At 44.9% G+C, this 21,488-nt stretch overlaps 1 protein-coding gene across 4 annotated transcripts in view; it reads right to left on the minus strand.

Annotated features, from left to right (window-relative positions):
• The window catches only part of srrm3 (serine/arginine repetitive matrix 3), a 310,487-nt gene that overhangs the window by 131,725 nt on the left and 157,274 nt on the right, over positions 1-21,488 (minus strand). The window contains exon 1 of one of the 4 annotated variants that reach the window (XM_069884950.1): positions 7,664-8,275. The exons of the other annotated variants lie outside the window; for them this stretch is intronic. Within the exon in view, the coding sequence (XP_069741051.1) occupies positions 7,664-7,809 (146 nt within the window). The 5' untranslated portion in view covers positions 7,810-8,275. Of the gene's footprint in view, positions 1-7,663; positions 8,276-21,488 lie in introns of those variants that run through there. 4 annotated transcript variants of the gene reach the window in all.

Below are 21,488 nucleotides of genomic sequence, written 5' to 3' on the forward strand. Positions count from 1 at the left end.
TCAGTAATTGCAGGCATTTAGCGTCACATCTGCATTTTCGGCCCGGAGTTCTAATAAAGATGAAACACAAGCAGCCCTCTTCCAACTGAGTGAAACATGAAAGTCTGCAGAGGCTGTGATTGGAGTTAAAACTCATTGAAATGCTGGAGGAGCTCAGCCGGTCTTTTCAGCGTCCATAAAAGACAAAGACATTTCGGGCCTGAGCCCTTCTTCAAGGTGATAAGCAGAATGAGTCAAAAGCAGGAAATCTCAGAAAAGCTCACAATTCGAATGGAGGATTCCAGACCAACCAAAGGGGTTAATTGGATATGACAGGGGGAGGGGTAAGAATTTATCATGTCTGTGCGAAAGGAGACGGAGCTAGGGGAAGGCGATGGGGGTAGAAGTGGTGGTGGGGGGGGGGGGTTAACAAAAGCCAGAGAAGTCAATATTAATGCCATCCAGTTGGAAAGGGCCCAGTCGGAAGATGAGGTGCTGTTCCTCCAATTTACAGCTGGTCTCAGTCTGGCAGTGTATGAGACCATGGACAGACCTGTCAGCAAGGGGAATTGAAATGGGTGACCACTGGGAGATCCACACTATTGTGGTGGACAGAGCGAGCACCACCCTCATTTCTTCCCCCATCACCTTCCCCGAGCTCTGGCTCTCCCTTCCCTCTTTCCTTTTGCACAAACATGATAAATTCTTACATCTCCCCTTATTATATCCAATTAACACCTTAAGTTGGTCTGGATTCTTCCAGCTTCCTTCTGAATGCTGCCGTTAAATCTGCTTCTCCTGCTATTCCTGGTTGTGCATTCAGATTCCAGTTATCGGCCCCATACTAGTTTTTTTTTTCTTTACATCACTTCAGTTATTTACCTTCGTTCAACGGCTCTTGAGTTTTTTGCTAATGGGAAATGTTTCTACCTTCACTTGATTCTATGTGTTTGTGATTTTAAACACATCTACCAGATCCTTTCTCAACTTCTCCCTTCCAAAGAAACAACCCGTGTCCCCGTCTTTAAAACTAAAGAGCCTTATGCGATAATCGTTTTAGCAAAGATTTGACAGAATTCCTGCATGGTAGGCTGGTCTAATAGGTTTGGGCACATGGAATCCAAGATGCGTTGAAAAGCTGAGTTCAAAATTGGCTTAGTGATAGGATGTAGAGTCTAGTTGTCGAGAAGTGTTTTCTGACTAGAAGTCTGCAACCAGCAGATTGGAACTGGGGTTATTGTTAATCCTCATACATATAGATGACCTCGATAACTAGGTAAGTGGACTACACAAAATTGGTGGAGTAGATAATGAAGAAGATTTGGAAAGGATACATTGATCAGTCGAAATGTTAGATGTCAAACACTAAGAGGGCATATACAGTAAATGGCAGGGTTCTTGCGAGTGTTGACTTTTGCATGAAAGGGATGTGAGGATGGCTGGAATGGCCAGCATTACTGTCCATTTTCAATTGACCTAGTGAGCAATCTTCTCAAACTATTACAGACCTGCTTCTGAAGCTGCTGCCCGTGTGAGATGTGAATTTTTAAAATAAATGCAGTGTAGCCCTATCAATTAGACCCAGCAGACCAGAAGTCGAGTATTAATAGGCTTTCATCACTCTAACTTACAGTCATATCTTACATGTTGGTGGCCCGATTCCAAGCCAGTACTGAGGGAGAGGTTTGAGCGATATCACCTTTATTAGAAATCGTGGAGGGGGAGGAATTACAGTATTGGGGTGGGCCAACCACTACAATGACTGTAATACAGTGTTCCACCACACACAGCCAACAATAAAACACAATCTGCTACTTCCAGTCTGGTACATCCAATCCTAATCTAATGTCCACAAACACAGAACGGCCAACATGTAAGGTGATACAAAATGACTCACAAGTAACTCATCATTTAGTGTAACAGCAAAATCCTGACATTAACTTGCAAGTGTTCACCCATTAGGCTCACCTGTAGGATTGATGTTGTTCATTATAGCAACCAGAATTTAGCAGGCACCCTTCATGCTTCTCACTTAATTACACTGCTTGGCAAGCTCGTCCACAGATCTATCACGTATTATTGCTTCTTTTTCCCATCACCGTACATTACGACGTTCCCCATGATTGGTGTCAGCAAATTCCTCCAAATGCAATTACGTTCTTCAAACAATTTTTTTGTTCTTTCCTACTAAAGTGTCCTGTGATTTTGCTGCCATTGCATTCATTAATTAATTCAAGGCCATGAGGGAAGTTACAGTGTACATCAAGCTAGCACTCTGTCCTCATCTCTAGTTGCATGTAATGTATGCCACATGGACCAACCACAAATGGACTTTGATCGTCAAAGTAACAGAGTTTAACAGTAAGATTTGTTAATTTTCCTATCAGGGTTTCAAACCTGAAACAAAATTAATTTGATGGATTCGTCTCCAGTATACCTTTGATAATTTTTGGTCAACTGTCTGAAGTGCTTCGAAGACAAGGAATATAGGCATTAAAGACAAGGCCATGCATTGTAACTATATGCTGTCCTCTTGGTTTTCAAATGCACACTAATTATTGTATGATAAACATTCACTTGGATCAATTTTTAAATGTCATTAAACAGCTGTAGTGTGCTGCTAAATGCAAACTAAAATGGACATGTTTAATCTGCAGCCATCTTTGGTCGCATCACGTAATGGTTAGCACACTATTACAGCGCCAGTGACCTGGGTTTGAATCCACCAGTGGCTGCAAGGAATTTTCTGTGACTGCGTGGGCTTCCTCTGGGTGCTCCAGTTTCTTCCCACCTTTCAAAGATTACATAACCTTTTATTGTCATTGCACAAGTACAACAGAATTGAGCACACATCCTGACAGTGTGCACGCACATCAAGCAATAAAATATAAAAACACCAGCACAATAAAACAATACATGGGGTACGGGGTTAGAAGGTTAATAGGTCACATGGGTGTACTTGGGTGGAGAGGGCTCATTGTTGGATATCTAAATTTAAAGAAAATGAACACTTGTCTGACTAGAGGAGTGATGTCAAACGGTAGATGGACCTTGGATATTCTCTCACAGACTTTCGTTAGTATTGCGAACACTTGTCATAGGTAAAAAGTATGTAAAGTCCAGTGCTTGAGGATGTGATTTGAATATAAATTCTATTCCAGTAATGGTAACAAGCAAGATAAGAAGGATTTGAAGCCCAAATAAACGAAAGTTTTTTTTAAGGTTTCCATGAGAACCAGGAACAGCAATAATGCTCTAATTTTAGAAAGAACAACCTACTTTGATTCATATGGTACCTTTCCCAACATCAGGATCTTCTGAAATGCTTCTCAACCGATTACAGTATGTACTTTTTAATCGTCAGAAATATTGTAAAGAAATTTGACAACCAATATGCATGGATGTCCCAAAATCAATAATGTGATCAATAACCAGAAAGCTTTAGTTATATAGCTCAGACTCCCAGCTGATATAAATATGTGGAGACAAGGTTTGACTAGACATGATAGCGAGATTCTCTGGAATGGGGAATCTCCTTTTCCTCCCTGGGTTTTGATTTTAAAATTAAATTTCCACTCGTCGGGTGAAGTGCAGAAATACAAACCTAAACTCAAACTGCTCAAGAAACACAACAGTTCAAGCGATATCCATGGGGCAGAAAGAAATTGCTGACGATGCAGGTTCACACCCTTCAACAAGACTGATACTGGATATCCAGTTTAAAAAGGAGAGAGGGAACCGTGAGAGAGGGGCCAGTAGGTGATTGGTGGACTAAGGAGGGGTAAAGGATGATGGACAAACAGAGCCAGGCAGGGAAGGGGGCTGTCAGGAGACAGAGCCAGGTCAAATAACAGCCCTGTTTTCACTGGCACCCTGTCCCAGGAATTAACTGGGAATTTACTGGGACAAGGTCCAGTGGAAAAGGAACTGTCCTAACGCCGGCGTCAAATGACGTCATTTCATGCTGCGGATTAACAACATCTACCCCTACTCATATCCCCAGTGTTTGCTGATGCCAGTGGAAAAGGGACAGCAGAAAGTCACCTGTTTCCTGTTGAAGGTAGAACCCTCCGATCCCCGGGGATAAGTGTGTTCAGTGGTAAAGCAATTAGTGTCCTAGTTAAGGGTGGCCCGGTGGAAATGGCACAAAGGGCTTCCAATCCTGGGGCACTGCACGGCCAATTAACTGAGATGCCAGTGGAAAAGGGATGGCAGACAACAAGGAGAGAAATAAAAGGGCAGATGGAGCCAGTTGAGGAGAGGGATGGTGAAGGTAGGACACCTGCCAGAGGGTGATGAGTGAGAGCACAAGGGCCACGTAAGGAAGATGGTGATAAAAACTATCAGCAGAGATGTGATTGAACCAGATAGAGGAAGGGATCTTGTTAGTGAAATGGATGGAACAGAACGGGGAGGGGTGAAAATGGGTGATGGGAAACTGAAGGAGAGGGGGCTGTGAAAGGAGATAAAGACCAGTTGGTCAAAAGGAGGTACATAAGAGATAAGATTTTACTGCATTTGTAAACTTTAATGTTCGTACCATTGTGATGCAGACAGGGTGTGAGGTATTTTTTTTGTTCTAGCTTGCATTAGATCTCCAGTTTGCATTGGACATTAATAGTCAGTAGTGGAGAGAGTAGAGAGCACCAAGGTCCTCAGAGACCTTTCCTGGACCCACAACATCTCCTCACTTGTCAGGACGGCACAACAGGGATACCCTTCCAGAGAAGGCTGAAGTGGGCAAGGCTACTGGTCACCATTCATGTCAGCTTTCTACGGGAGCTCTATTGAGAGCGTCTGGGCCAGCTGCATCACAGTATGGTGTGGATGCTGAAGAGAATTGGATCGGAGGTCAATCCATAGGACCATAAAAGCAGCAGCGAGACCTACTTGGATCGTTATTCTAAGTGGGCTTGTCAAATCAGTGAGGACCCTTACCACCCTGCCTGCAGCATCTTCTAGCTACTCCTGTCGGGAAAGAAATTCAGGAGTATTAGAGCCAGAACCTCCAGGTTGACGAATAGCTTCTTCCCACAGACAGGGAAATTGCAGAATGATGATGAAATGCTGAAGCAACTCTCTGAGACTCCACTATTTATTAATAATATTTAAGATTCTTTTATTGGTATATAATAAACCAGATGTAATATTGCACAAAATTGAATTTAATCTACCCTAAGGCAGACAAAGATTCATCTTCAGCAGAAATTGCCCAGCACCCAGTCGTCTGTGACCTGTTGTGAGTATGTGTGTTCTTCAGCTTCAGAGCCCCTCACTGGTCACCATCCAACAGGGTCATCTCCTCTGCTTCTCCTTCCCTACTGTGTGTGGTTTCCCAGTTTTATGGTGCTCTGTGCCAGTTCCCTGCTTCCCTGTAGTCTGTAACCCCTCGAGACCACTGCCAGTGGGTTTTTCTTTCAATGGTTCAATGCTTTATTCAATTAACTTTTTAAATGTTAGCTGTTGGGGAAAATAATAATTCTGATAGTGTTTTTCAGCATTATCAAACTGCAAATAATACTTTGCATAAATGTCAACCTGCATCAAGCTCACCTCGCACATATAACACACATCTCACATTGCACAGGTGTAGCCTGTATTTTAATAGATGTCTACGTGTACTGTACTTGGCTGTATGTGTGTCTACACTGTTTTGCACTGCGGAATGCTGTTTGGTAAATAAATAAATAAACTTGAACCTCACTCTGGCAGTGGAGAGAGCCAAACACAGACGGCTGGCTGTGGGAATAAGAGGGGGAGTTGAAACAGGAGCTTGGGATGGACAGGACAGTGTTGAAATCAAGATCATTTTGGATTCTAACAAGTTGTCAAAATGTAGTCTAAAGGGGACACTTGTATTTACATGTTTCAGCAGGTCAATGCTTTAAATATAGTTCAACTAATGCCTTTTACCCCATTATGTGACTAGCAATTAGAAAGGAGATTCAAGATTCAATTTATTATCATAGTAATTGAACAGTGTCATTTTACATGAAATGTCTTCATGCCTGCTGCAAGGCGGACAGATTCACCACCGGCAGGAATTACTCAAGCACCTCTTACTGTCAGTCAGAGAGAGAGAAGCAAAATAGAGTCCCCCCAGAGTGTCCACAGATTTGCCCTCCAGTGCTTCTGCAGCCCCCACAGACACTCAGAGTCCAGCCCAAACTATTGGTGACCCGAGCCTTTGACACAGTCAGAAACCCCTCAGCGCCCTCTGCATCTTCCCGCATCCTGCTCTGCTACCTGGTACCCCCTCTGGACAGTTTGAGGCAGCCTGCAGCGGTTCGCTGTCTCCCAACAGCAGCCCGCAGCTTCCACGGGTTCCTCGCCTTGAGTCGTCAGTAGCCCGCCGCCGCAGAGCCTCCTCACTGGTCCTCTGCGTGATCACCGTCCCTGCAGGTCGTCTGTTTCTCCCTCTCATACAGGGGGGTTGATCTTCCCATCCTCTGGTGCCCTGCTCCAGTCCTCCACTTCCTAGGAGTCTGTAGTCCCCCCGTGGCTGCTGCCGATGAATAGGCGCCACCATATTTCAAATAAAACCCCGTCAGCTCCCTCAATGGGCCGCTCAAAGTTGTAGATGGAATCCACGGAGGGGAGGGTCATTTTTATAAATTTCTGAACTGCATTTGCTACCTTCTGCAACTTCTTCCAATCTGGAGGCACTATTTTAGAGAGTACCATCGACTTTCCAGCGTTGCCCATGGCCTGCAACCTGGAGTGATGCTACGGTGAATATACAGATGATACTGTGGACATGTAGATGATATGGCTTAACTGATGATTCTTTCTGTCTATCATTTTCTCATCTGCACTTAGTGGATGCCCTCAGCGGTTCTCAACCTTTTACTCTCCACTCACATCCCACTTTAAGTCTTCCCTATGCCATCGGTGCTCTGTGATTCGGAGGGGATGGCTTCAGGTGGGAGGAAAAAGTTTGAAAACTACTGTTTTAACCATCCCCCATTGACTCGTTCTGTGCAGGGTTGCAGAACGTCAAATGTTTCAGTCACAATTGGGTCTAGAGCAGTGATTCTCAACCTTCCCTCCCCACCCACATCCCACCTGAAGCCATCCCTGACGAATCACAGAGCACCGGTGGCACAGGGATGACTGAAAGTGGGGTGTGAGTGGAAAGCAAAAGGGCAAGACCCACTGGGCGACAGACTTTTCCCCTGCAGAAAGTCGCATCGATGACTTTGAGGTCCCATTTAAACATATACGATTCATCTTAACATTTCTCACTGCTGGTCACGAATAACATGGCGATGCCGTAAACAAAAATATCTCAAGCCCATGACCAATTGCGGCAAAGCATCAGAGGTTTCTGCGAGCCGGTGAAGACATCCCGTTCACACTGAGCGCCCTGAATTCGCACAAGATGCCACCGTTCCGACTGCATTTCTGGGTCCCGTGTCCGTTCCCACACCCTGGAGCAAGGGGAGAAAGCGAGCCCCCCGTCCCCCCACCAACCCTGAGCCAAGGCGCACACGGTGCATCAAGTGGATGTTGCCGGGAGTAGCCGAGCGTTTCCCGCAATGGACCCGGCTCGGGAGAAGGAGGAGCGCGGAAATAAAGCATCCATTTTATATGGAGCAAATTAAAAGGCACAGCCTGCACCACATTGCAACTCTCCGCCATAGACACTGGCAACCCGTTCAAAATGGGGGGGGGGGACCCTCACCTGCTTTGACAGGCGCTGCCAGGCTCTCTGGAAACAATGCGGGCCACGGATACACTCTGAGGGGCCACGGTCTGCAAGGCTCCTTTCCAAAACTGCTCCAAGAGCTGCTTCTCGCCGCAGTCCACCCTGCTCATGTCGGCGCACATCGTGCATCATTTACGGGCAGCTTCCAGCCGGGGGGAGCACACGGACACAGAGGAGGGGGGGTTACCAGAAAATGGATGGCCGAGGGACTGTCTCCCAGCCGAAGGGAAGGAACCAGGGCCCCGCTCTCACGGTGGGGACGGCGCCTGCCATGTTACCGGCGGCGTGCGGCGCCCAGCGCGGTCCATGCAGCCGTCCGCAGCGCTCAGCGCCGATGCTTCCAGCCGGCCGCTCGGGGATTTATTCCGTGGTCTCGCTGGAGACATTCCCACAACGTCCGCTTCCCCGCCTCCCCCCGGTTGAGGCACACGGGCAAAGGTGGCCGCTTCCCCCCATCGCCGCAATGGTTCGCAGCTCCATCGGGCGGCGCGGCGCGGGGCGCAACTGCGCTCGTTCGCGGCGAGAACTGGGAGGGAGGACAATTCCGAAGAATTAAAAGGGGTTTGGACTGAATCCAGAAACCTGCGCAGGAGGAAGTCAAGCCCCGGCCGCCCGGACAATGTGCTGAAGGGGAGGCATTGATGCAAATGAGCAGGACCACTCCACCACACCAAATACAAGCATCTTTGCCCATGTAATCAGCGTCCAACATCAGGGTGCTCCAGATGAAAGTCTATTTTTCTGTAAAGTGCGCTGAATCTAAATACAAGTTGATTACTATAAGTACAAGTGGAGGAAACTGTGGTCCTTGCTGTCAATACATGCAAACGCAGACATAGACACCACATCTATTACAAACGACTTGTAGGCAGTGCATATATTAAATAGTGTTGAATAAATAGTAGAGTCTCGGAGGGACTGGATCAACAGATCATCAGTCTCAGTGCAGGTGGGAAGAAACTGTTTCTCAACCTGCTCTTCTGCATCTCCTCCCATTGGAAGATGGTGCGTGCGGGATGATAGGGGTCCCAAATGAGCCCTCCTCAAATAGTGATCCCAGTAGATCACATCGATGGGGTGGGGGGGTGGGGGGTGAGAGAGACTCTGTCGCTCTTATGGTCCTGAAGATTGTCCTCTGGTCCAATGCTCTACAGCACCTGTGCTACACTGTGATGCAGCTGGTCGGGATGCTGTGGATAGAATTCCTTTATAAAGTTGACAGGATGGTGGCCGGTCACCTTGCCCGCCTCAGTCTTCTCAGAAATGCAGTCACTGTGGCGCCATCCTGACAAGTGAGGAGATGTGGAGTGTCCAGGATTGATCACTATTTAAGTGAACTGCAAGGAACTTGGTGCTCTCCTCTCTCTCTACTACAGATGTATAGTGGAGGGTCTTCATCCCTGCTCCTCCTGAAATCCATGATCATCTCCTTTGTCTCATTCACATTGAGACTCAGGCTGTTATTCTTGCTCCATAACACAAGATTTTCCAGCTCTTTTAAGCAGTGTGACTCATCGTTTGTTGCTGATGAGGCCAACTGCTGTCGTGTCCTCTGCAAACTTGATGGCACAGTTGGAGTAGTTGTGGGTCAGTAGCATGGGGAGGGGCAAGCTGAGCACACAGCCCTGAGGTGCGTCAGTGCTCAGCGTGACGGCACTCGATGTTCTGCTACCGCCCAGACAGACTGTGGTCTTTCCGTTAGCAAGTCCAGGATCCAGTTACAGAGAGGGGTGTTGAGTCATTAAATTAATGAAACAAGAAAGCCCACAGACAACATTATTGTAGTAAATAAACAAAATTGCTGGAGAAACTCAGCAGGTTCCACAGCATCCAAATGAGACAAAGATATACAACCAAAATTTTGGTCCAGTAAGGTGCGAGGAAAAAGTAGGCAGGCACCTGAATAAAGAGAGAGGGATGGAGGGAAGAAGGGGCAGTTGCATAAGCACAGGGCAACAGACAAGAGGCCATAGGTGGATTATAGATATAGGTGTTGAGATCACGTTGTAGCTGGTGAAAATTGCAAAGGATGATATGTTGGATGTGAGAGCGGGTATCTCTGAGAAACAGGAGAAGTCTATGTTAATGCCATCTGGTTAGAGGTTGCAGATGGAATATGAGATGTTGTTCCTCCAATTTGCGGCATGTCTCAGTTTGGCAGTGCATGAGCCCATAGACACACATATTGGCCTGGAAATGGGGCAAGGAATTGAAATGGGTTGCCACTGGATGATCCCCACTATTACAGCGGACAGAGCCAAGGTGATCTCCCTTTCAGCTTCCCGTCTCTCTGATGTGAAGGAGACTAAAAAGAGGGCACAGGATGCAGTAGATGACTCCTGCAGATTCACAAGAGAAGTGTTTGGGACCTCAAATAGTAATGACCGGGGAGGTGTGGGCGCAAGTCACAAGGGTAGGTACAAAGGGGGTGATGGGTGGGAAGGGATGAGTGGATGAGTGAGTCACGGAAGGAGTAATCCCTGGAGAAGGTGGAAAGGGGAAGAGAGGGGATGATGTGCTTGGTGTTGGGATCACGTTGTAGCTGGTGAAAATTGCAAAGGATGATATGTTGGATGTGGCAACTAATGGGGTGGTAGTTGAGGATAAGGGAAATCCTGTCCTTTTTGGCCTTGGGCTGGAAGGTCCAGCGCAAGTATGTGAGTAATGGATGATACACTGATAAGGGCCATGTTGATGGTAGAGAGGGACATCTCTCATGGAAGGCCTTGCCCTGAGAGCAGATCCAATGGAGTTGGAGGAACTGTGAGAAAGGACAGAATCCCTACAGGGGACAGGGTGGGAAAAGGTAAATGTGGGAGTTTTTGGGTTTGTAGAAAATGTTTGCTATGAGTTTGTCTCCTGAGATGAAGACAGAGAGATCAAGAAAGAGGAAACAGGTCGGGGTGGAAGTTGGCAGTAAAGTGGATGAACTTAAAGAGCTCATCATGGGTGCTGATCATTGTAGTGGAGGAAGAGTTGAGGAGCCTTGCCCATGTAGCATGGATTGCTTGACATGGCCAACAAAAAGGCAGGCATACTGGGGCAATGCAAGTATATCACCAAAGACTCTCAAACCTCTACAGGTATACCATGGACAGGATTCTGGCTGGTTGCATCACTGTCTAGTACAGAAGTGCCAATGGTCAGGACAAGAAAACAGTGGCGTCTCTCGGGTTGGTGACACCCAGTACGGTAACTCATGGTGTCTCCCCTCTCCCCCACCATGGTGTCACCCCCACACCATAGATCTCCTCCCGTACAGTTCATACCTCCTTTAATTCTCAAAAAATTATTGATCTAGGTTCACAAGTACTAATGACCACAATATTGTAGCACAAGAAAATTTGATGAAAGCAGTGACAATAAAAACCCCAGCAGCAATGAAAACAACAGCGCGTGCTGGTAGCACGTGCAGACAAGACCATGTGATTCAAACCGACAGTCATTGGGTAATAACGACAGATCGGACCGGAGCGCATTAGAAGGTTCTAAAAGTATTGAGTATTGAGTTTCAGCTCTGTGGGATTGCTGATACATGCAAACTCGGCGTACAAATATGTTTTTGGTGTCGTGATTAACTACAGGGATATTTTTATAATAAATAATAACTTTCTGGTGAAACACTGTGCAAAAACTTCTGTAGACAGTCAATTTTGGTGTTACTCCCTCTGATGGTGTCACCCAGTGTGGTCCGCAGCCCAACACCCCCCTATTGCAAGGGAAAAAAGCTCAAGAGGGTTGTTAACTTGGTCAGAGAGAACATCCTGGGAACTAGGCATCACTCCACTGAGGACATCTACAAGAGGTAGAGTCTTAAAAAAGCAGCCTTTATCCACAAGGATCCCACTACCCAGGCCATGCCCTCTTCACTCTGCTACCATTACGCTGCATAATCTGACTCCTCCCGGTTTGGAGGGCTTCTTTCATTTACAAATAAATTTAATTTCTGACATATCCAATCTTCATCTGACCCCAATCGGGGCCACCAAACCGAAGACCCCAGAATCGGAGTCTGAGGCCATTTGTAAAAACAAAACTTTATCATAGTTTCCTTAGTCTTTCCCTGGGTCCTTCCCTGACACCAGTTTCCTAACATCCGCCCTAACGGACTATCAGGCGGCATGTCAATCCTGGTACCCCCACTCTGGAGTCCCTTCTTTTCTTGGGTACTCTTATATCCCTGTCAGATCACTCACTCCTGACAGAATCCCGATTGCCCGAGAAGTACTTAATAGTCAATTTTTCTTAACCGGGTCTCGTGCACGAGAGTTGCCCCGACCGAACCACTCCTCCTTCGTTCTGTTCCACTCCCTCTACCGGAGCTTTCCTAGGTCCTGTTCTCCAGAGTCTCCTGTCCAGATATCACTTGCTCAAACCGCTGACGGCAAGCAATGAAATCGGAGACCACTGAAATCAGTGGGGTGCACCTTCTCATTCTTCGATAGCCAGTCGCGGTGGGAGTTGAGGATCCCGGACGAGACCGCAAGCTCACTGGCCTGGATTTATTTTTTGAGCCTTTTTTAAACAATGGAGCAAGATGAGCTCCTGTCTGGCACCTCACCCTTGGCTAATGACATTTTGAATATATCTGCCAGGGCCCATGCAACTTCTACACTAGTTTCCCTTAAGGTCCGAGGGAATATCATATCCGACCCTGGGGATTCTACCTTTATTTGCTGTAAGGCAGCAAGCACCTCTTCCTCATTAATTTCTATATGTTCCATGACACTTCTGTTTGTTTCCCTTCCTTCATACTATGCCAGTTCCTGAGTAAATACTGATGTTAAAAAAAACTGTTTAAGATCTCTCTATTATGTGAGGCTCCACACATAATTAATCCTTTAGGGCACACATGTCAAACTCTGGCACTCAACATGGATTTGTGGGAGGAAGGTCGTGTTTGACCAATCTGATTGAATTTTTTGAAGAGGTGACTAGGAATGTGGATGAGGGTAGCGCAGTGGATGTTGTCTATATGGACTTCAGTAAGGCCTTCGATAAGGTACCACATGAAAGGTTAGTTAGGAAGGTGCAGTCTTTAGATATAAATTTTGAGATAGTCAAATGGATTGAACATTGGCTGAAAGGGAGAGGCCAGAGAGTGGTAGTGGATAATTGTCTGTCAGGTTGGAGGCCGGTGACCAGTGGTGTGCCTCAAGGATCTGTATTGGGCCCATTGTTGTTCGTTATATACATTAATGATCTAGATGATGGGGTGGTGAATTGGATTAGTAAATATGCAGATGATACTAAGATAGGTGGAATAGTGGATAATGAAGAAGGTTTTCAAGGATTGCAGAGGGATTTGGGCTGCTTAGAAAAGTGGGCTGAAAAATGGCAGATGGAATTTAATGCTGATAAGTGTGAGGTGCTTCATTTTGGTAAGAACAATCAGAACAGGACATACGTAGTAAATGGGAGAGCATTGATGAATACAGAAGAGCAGAAAGATTTAGGAGTAACAGTACATCGTTCCCTGAAGGTAGAAACTCACGTGAATAGGGTGGTGAAGAAGGCTTTTAGTATGCTGGCCTTTATCAATCATTGCATGGAATATAGGAGTTGGGAGGTGATGTTGAGATTGTATAAGACGTTGGTGCGGCCTAATTTGGAGTTCTGTGTGCAGTTCTGGTCGCCTAATTATAGGAAGGATATAAACAGAGTGGAGAGAGTGCAGAGAAGGTTTACCAGAATGTTACCTGGGTTTAAGCATCTAGAGTATAGGGAGAGATTGGACAGATTAGGTCTTTATTCTTTGGAGTGTAGAAGGTTGAGAGGGGATTTGATAGAAGTATTTAAGATTATGAAAGGGATAGACAGAGTAGATGTAGATAGACTATTTCCGTTAAGAGGAGGAAAGATTAAAACAAGAGGACATGAGTTAAGAATTAAGGGGCAGAGGTTTAGAGGTAACATGAGGGGGAACTTCTTTACTCAGAGAGTGGTAGCCGTGTGGAATGATCTTCTGGGAGAAATAGTGGCGGCGGAGTCAATTGTATTATTTAAGAAAAGGTTGGACAGGTATATGGATGAGAAGAAGATGGAGGGTTATGGGCATTATGTAGGGAGGTGGGACTGGAAAGGGGTGTTTGGTTCGGTGCGGACTAGAAGGGCCTAATGGCCTGTTTCCGTGCTGTAATTGTTATGTTATTAAAAAAAAATTAGGAAAAAGGTACAGGAGCCTAAAGATGAGCCCTCAGCGGCACAAGGACAGCTTCTTCTCAGCTGCCATCAGATTCCTGAATAATCAGTGAACCAAAGACACTGCCTCACTTTGACTTTTCGTGGACTATTTTTATTTATTGTTGTAAGGTGGTTTTTATGAATGTTTGCTCTGTGACGCTGCCGCAAAACAATGAATTTCATGACTTGATCATAACAATAAATTCTGATTCTGATTCTCCATGGTTACCCCTTTGACCTGAATTGAAATTAAGTTCCCTTTCATGAGCCATGTTTTTTCCTTGCCTAGAAGTTGAATTTGATTATGCTGTTAATTTCAGCACTGAAAAAAAAAAGCCAAATGGCTATAACAGAGATTATTTCCAGGTGGAATGTGCCAATTAGTTAGGATCTATAGCCATGTTTTCCGAGAACTGGACATGCATATCAAGCCAATAATCATGGAATTTACATTTGAAACCTCCACAACATAAACTGGAGCTCCCAGGGCTTGGTGGGGGCAGGGTTGAAACATCTGTGGCAGTCACAAACAAATTTGTCACACAATCCAGTTAAAGGTCACTTGAGAAACATCTGGCTCATAATGGAACTCTTCTTAAAGCAGATCCAATATCCAATGGAGAATGCACTCAATGTCACCAAAGCCAAGGAGCACATTGGGAAGTGAAAAACCAGAGGTGTGTGAGCAAATTTAAATCCCTGGGAGTCACTCTTTCAGATGACCTTTACTGGACCCAACTCATGAATGTCATCATGAAGAAAACATGTCAACGTCCCCACTTCCTCAGAGGTTTATGTCATTGCAAACTTTGGAAAACAGCTGCTGATGTGTTGCGGAAAGTGTGCTGACCAGCAGTGTTGCGACTTGGTACGGGAGCCACCAAGACCTCCAAGTGGAACGACCTGCAAAAAGGTTGTGGACACAACCCTGCATATCACAGGCAAAACTCTCCTCACCATCTTGAAAATCTACATGGAACGCTGCCGTTGGAGAGCAGCCAGGTGAATATGGGCTCAATTTTATCATTTAAGAAAAATTTGGACAGGTCCATGGATGGGAGGGGTATGGAGGGATAGAGAATGAGTACAGATAAGTGGGACTAGGCAGACTAATAGTTTGGCACAGACATGAAGGCCTGTTTTCTGTGTAGTAATGTTCTATGGTTCTTAGGATCAATTGAGTTTTTACAACAGCTGGTAGTGTATTACCATCCTTGCAATGGACATGCTTAGATCAATTTCACAACTCGCCATTGTGGGATTTAAACTCACCTCGTCTGGATAGATTATGCATTAGTAAAGCCAATAATCTGCCTTGTCTAGCATAGGAAGGATTATCCCAGTGGCAACATACAAAATGCTTGAGGAGTTCTGGGAGGATGCACGGAAGGAAGGCAACAGCTATCAAACGTTTCAGGCTAAAACCCTTCCATCAGGGCAGGGAAGAAAAAATGCAGAAACCAGAATGAAAGGGTGAGCGGGGGTGGTGGTGGAGGGTGGGGTGGGAATGAGCACCACAAACTGGCAGGAGATAGGTGAAAAATCACAAATGTTTCTGTAGAAACTCAGCAGGCCATCCATCTATGAGTTTTAGGACTGGGCTCTTTGTCAGGTTTCAGCCAAAAACATGCGCACACCTGAAGTAAAAGATGGGGAGGGGAGGAAGGGGAAGGGGGAGGAGGACAGTCCTACTGGCAAGAGATGGACGCATGTGAGAGGATAGAAGAAAAAAAAACCTGAAGTGACAGGGGGAGGGTAGTTCTCTGATAAGAGAGGAAAGGGATGGGTATTCCCTGCTGTCTGAGCTCCTTCCCCTGTTCCACTCTCCCTCCCCTCTTCCTCCTATCTCTCCCCACCTCTTTATTCAGCTACCTGCCTGTTGTTGGTTTTACCTGTCGAGGAGTCCAGGCCTAAAACTTTGCTTACCCTTCACTTCCCATGAATGCTGCGTGACCTGCTGAGTTTCTCCAGCGCGTTTGTGCATTGCTCTCAACCCCAGCATCTACTGACTTCCTTGTTTTACTCCAAGATGATAGTTGTATACAGGTGGGAGGGGAAAATGGGAATAATGTAACAAGCTAGGAGGTAACCGGGGAAGAAACAGAGGGTTAAGGAAGGTCCAGGTCAGGTAATGATCAGGAGTATCGAACAGAGAAATCCTTATGAAAATCAGTCCTTAAGTTCATTGAATACACATCCAACCTGATGAATTTATTGATGAATTAATCTTTTCTTCCCAGGAATCAACCTACAGAATCTTCTCCGATTTGTGTCCAAAATTGTAAATAGAATGTCCAAGTATCATCAATGCCCAGAACAGTTTTATTTAGTTTGCTGACATTTATATACCTATCCCCATTTGCAATAAAGGCAACATTCCATTTCCCCTCCCAATTATTCACTGCACCTGCATGCTAAACACTCAGAAGACAGGGAGTCCTCTGGCAGTCCGGATCGGTAACAGCATCTCCAAGTCCATCACAATGAGCACGGGGGCCCCCCCAGGGCTGCGTGCTTAGTCCACTCCTGTTCACTCTGCAGACCCACAAATGTGCAACTAAACACAGCTTGAACCACGTCATCAAGTTCGCTGACAACACGACAGTGGTGGGCCTTATTAGTAAGAATGATGAGTCAGTGTACAGAGATGAGGGGCAGTTGCTAACAGACTGGTACAGAGCCAACAACCTGTATCTGAACGTTAATAAAACAAAAGAAATGGTTGTCGACTTCAGGAGGGCCTGGGGGGACAATGCTCCACTGACCATTGACGGCTCCATCGATGAGGTGATCAAGAGTATCAAGTTCTTTGGAGTGGACCTGGCGGAGAATCTCATCTGGTCCCTTAAACACCAGCTCCATAGCCACGAAAGCCCAGCTGCACCTTTAATTCCTGCGAAGGCTGAGGAAAGTTCATCTCCCACCCTCCATCTACAGACGATGTATTGAGAGCATTCTGTGCAAGTGCATCACCGCCTTCTACTTCTTGTGTACCAGAGCTGCTGTTTGTATCATTAACAAACTGCACTACATTTCCTTGCTGAGGCTATCTTGCCAGCATTTTCCAAGTTGCAATCCCTAGTGCCAAGAAGGCCCTTTGGAACACCACTTGCAGGTTGCCTCCAAATGACATCGCCACCTGATTTGGAAATACCTGTGTATCATTATTCTTTCATCATCAGTAGGTCTATGTCCTGGAATACCCTGCCCAACAACATTGTGGGAGTACCTTTGCAACAAGAACTGGTACACCTCAAGAAGGATGCTCACCATCACCTTCTCGATAGCCATTAGTAATGGATTAATTGTGAGCTTTGTCAGTGATGCTCACGTCCCCAAAATAACGAAACAAAAACCTATGAAGTTACCAAGCTACGCAATTCACAAAGTAGGTTGCAATGATATTTAGTGTGTAGTGAGGTGCTACACAAAGCACTAAAGTAACAATAACGTACACATTTGGAGTTGTACTCAAGACTGTTTATTTGGGAGCTAAAATCTATAACAATAGATAAAGATGTTCCGATCTTGAAACATTTGTTTAAAATTTGGAATAAAGTTAAGTTAGAAATTGATGGAAATATTCTTTCATTAAAAATGCTGTTAATTAATCCTTCATTAATTCTTTCAAAAGATAACTTTTAAAAAAAATATATGGAATAATAAAGGAATTTTAAAACTGGGAGATTGTTACGATAATGATAGATTGATGTTCTTTGTTCAATTAAAAGTTAAATATGACATTCCTCATAATACATTACTTGGTTATTTTCAGTTGAGAGCTTATTTAAGAGAGAAATTAGGATCAGAAATGGTTTTAAAAGATCTTTTAAATTTGGAGCAAATTATAGTTGATGGAATGACTAAAAGATCACCAAAGACTCTCAAACCTCTACAGGTATACCATGGACAGGATTCTGGCTGGTTGCATCGCTGCTGAAGATCAAACTGCGCTGGGTAAGTCACGTCTCCAGAATGGAGGACCATCACCTTCCCAAGATCGTGTTATATGGCGAGCTCTCCACTGGCCACTGAGACAGAGGTGCGCCAAAGAAGAGGTACAAGGACTGCCTAAAGAAAGCTCTTGGTGCCTGCCACATTGACCACCGCCAGTGGGCTGATAATGCCTCCAACCGTGCATCTTGGCGCCTCACAGTTCGGCGGGCAGCAACCTCCTTTGAAGAAGACCGCAGAGCCCACCTCACTGACAAAAGACAAAGGAGGAAAAACCCAACACCCAACCCCAATCAACCAATTTTCCCCTGCAACTGCTGCAACCGTGTCTGCCTGTCCCGCATCGGACTTGTCAGCCACAAACGAGCCTGCAGCTGACGTGGACATTTACCCCTCCATAAATCTTCGTCCGCAAAGCCAAGCCAAAGAAGAATTATGGCTACTTATTTACTGTTTGTTTTTATGATTATATACATGTTGATTAAATAAAATATTCAAAAACAAAAGACTGCTTCATTAGGGCCCGAAGGCCTGACTTTATATTTCCGCCACTTCCGGCGGAAATGACGTGACCGGTGAATACAAAGGGTTCTTCCCACATGCGGGCTTTCTCTCTATCTTGGGAGCTGGCCTCTTTGCCCTCAGGCGACCTTAATTTCGGGAGCCGGTTCCCGTGCAGAGCGAGTGTGCCGCCAAAAGTGTTTAGAACTTTTATAAGATTCATTTGTGAAATGTATGTCAACATGTAATTGTTATGTTATGTTATGATGCTATGGAAATAAATTTCTGGGGCTCTAGCTATCTTAGAGAAAATTTTAAATTTAGATTTTTAAAAATTCAGACATACAGCACAGTAACAGGTCACTTTGGCCCATGAGTCCATGCTGCCCAATTTACACCCCATTAACCTACACCTCTAGTACATTTTGAAAGGTGGGACCAGAGAAAACCCACGCAAACATGGGAAGAATGTATAAACTCCTTGCAGACAGCACGGGATTTGAACCCAGGTCCCAATCGTTTGTGCTGTAACAGCGTTGCGCTAACTGGGATGCCAACATGTATAAATTTTGATGAAAATGTACAAATTGAGTTAGGAGTCTGGAATAGGGTCAACAAATATATTTCACAAAATTCCTTCATCTGAAATGTAAATAATGAGCCACCTAACTGTGTAAATTTTACGAAAACACGGGATGTGCAAATAACAATAACTAGGATCCTTGTATCATCGATTGGCTTACTGCCTGCAAAATATGGAAATGATGCAAGTTATTTACGGCACTTCTCTCTCCCCAAATGAAAACCAATCTTAAAGAGCATAGCCACCAATTTGAAACTTGTACACACGCTAATGGATCCATTATCCTGCATCAGTCCATCTTTCCCTCTAATTTGAAGCAATCTTCCAACAGGTAAACATTATTATATGCCACTACCAGCTTAAAAAGTGAAATGAACCAAATTGTGCCAACACACACTGATTGCTGCAAATCAATCTTGACTCAATTACACAGAGCACACAAGCTTCCTATTTTGCATACCTTGTTCAGTTCCTTTCAAAGAAGGGAGTGTTGACAGAAAAAGAAAATCACTGCTGTACATGTTTTATTTTAGTTCAGGTCGGGCATGATTTTATTTTAAAAAATCCAGCAACCTGCTATGCAGATAAATGATTTTCCACTGGTCACCAAAGAATTAGGCACAGCTGCCTTTCCTCAAGTCTTGATGGCTCAGTTAAGGAATTACAGCCAATGTTCAAAATACAGTTTTATTATTTGATCCCGCGCGAAGATCGATCTGGTAATGGGAAATGGACCCATATGTCATTACATTCGGAGTTTGTTTTGACATTAAATTTGCCTTCCATAATCTGAGTTAGCATTTTAATCTGCAATCAGTTAAGAGCAGTACTTCTTCAAGTATGTCATCTTTACAGTACTAAACACTAGAAAGAATGGCACCGGCAATCTACTACATACATGGCACCAGGATCACTTACAAAATGGCAGGGAAAAGAAGGGAAAATGGAATCTCTCCCTCCCTCAGCCACAGCAAAGTTTATGTTCTTTCTCTTTCTCTGATGAAGGGTCTCTCTGACTGAAACAGACACTCAGTTTCTCTTGTCCCAGATTCTGCCCGGACAGTGTGCAGAATTTTCAGTGTTCATCTTGCTCCTCTCACCTTGCCTTCTCCCCATTCCATTTTGGCATCATCGCCATGTTTGGCAACTGCCCATCTGCTCCCTTCCTCCGAGATAGTAATACGTTGTGCAACCAGCTGTAGTTGCATCACTGATGCCTTAGGGACTCCACTGGTTATTGCCAAACTTTAACTCCTTGATTTCTAACCTGGTGAAGTAACCTTTTATTGGTGGCACTTTGCCCAGTGTTGTTTAGATGTACAAATATATTACATCCACTAGTTTCACTCTATCCAACCTGGTTGATGTTTCCACAAAGAATTCTAAGATAAAACACCTCCATGAAACTGCTGCCAAACAATGGATTTTGGCACACACATTACCACACATCACCAAAACTGACATCAATAGACCATGTGAGCCAAATACGTCGAAAACATTCACTTTGGCCATTCCACCCGATCATTGAAAAGAGGAAATCTCACAGAAATTCTCGCAGGAAGTGGGCATGGCCAACGACTGAGCTTTCTTCCACTTTGATGGTCATGTGCTCCAAAAGGTATCAATGACATTTAGCAATTCATTCATTCATTGCTTTTGGCGTGGGCAATCATGTCTCCCCATCTGTCATGATCTCTGACCCTCCAAATTGTGGTTATTGCCTTTTCTCCTTCGGTGAAGGCTCTGTTAAGTCCTCGGTTGTACCATCGGAGGTTTTAATAAACACTCAGAGAAGCTTGTAAGTTTACAGCACAAATTTTACTCACATCTCAGGCTGCTGGTCATGTATGAATACACTGTTGCACTGAGCATGCTCACCACTCAGTGTGATGTGGCTCTTACAATGTGTCTCACTGAGCATGCTTACCACGCAAGTGTGATGTGGCTCTTGCAGTGCTCCTGCTCCAGCATAAAATAGTCTCAAGTTTCCACTGTATATAACATCCCCTTCTTTAAAAAAAAGTCTAAAAATTAAAAGATTTATTAAGATTTAAATTTCTTAAAAATAAATTGTTACTGCTTCTTTACCTACACTTGCCATTAAGAATTAAATATTCTAATTATACAATTGCAGTTCTATATTCTTCTCAACGGTATCACACTGGTGGTAGGATGTTGCATCTCCACCTTGTAGACTTTGTTGTGTCTGCTTGCTTCGTTGGTGTTGGTACAGTTGTGGATGGTGGTGTTGTTTGCCTCGGTTCTTCTGTTGCCTGCTGTTCAGTTGTTACGGTGCTGTTGGTTGGGGTTTCTACTCGCATTCTTTCACAAGTTTCTGGATTATTAGAAGCTGCTGGTACTTTCAGTGTCAGATCTGGGGTTGGGCGTGTGGTGATATGTCTCTCTTTGGCTTGGCTTCGCAGACGAAGATTTATGGAGGGGTAAATGTCCACGTCAGCTGATATGTAATTACACCACTAAGTCACCAGGAGTCATCCTGGTGACCTTGTATATAAAGCAGTCCAGAGCTACAGTCTAACCTTCCAGGTTCGTCTTGCAGAGAGACAAGACCTCTTAGTG

Source organism: Narcine bancroftii, chromosome 6, assembly GCF_036971445.1.
Source record: "Narcine bancroftii isolate sNarBan1 chromosome 6, sNarBan1.hap1, whole genome shotgun sequence".
NCBI classification, from domain to species: domain Eukaryota; kingdom Metazoa; phylum Chordata; class Chondrichthyes; order Torpediniformes; family Narcinidae; genus Narcine; species Narcine bancroftii.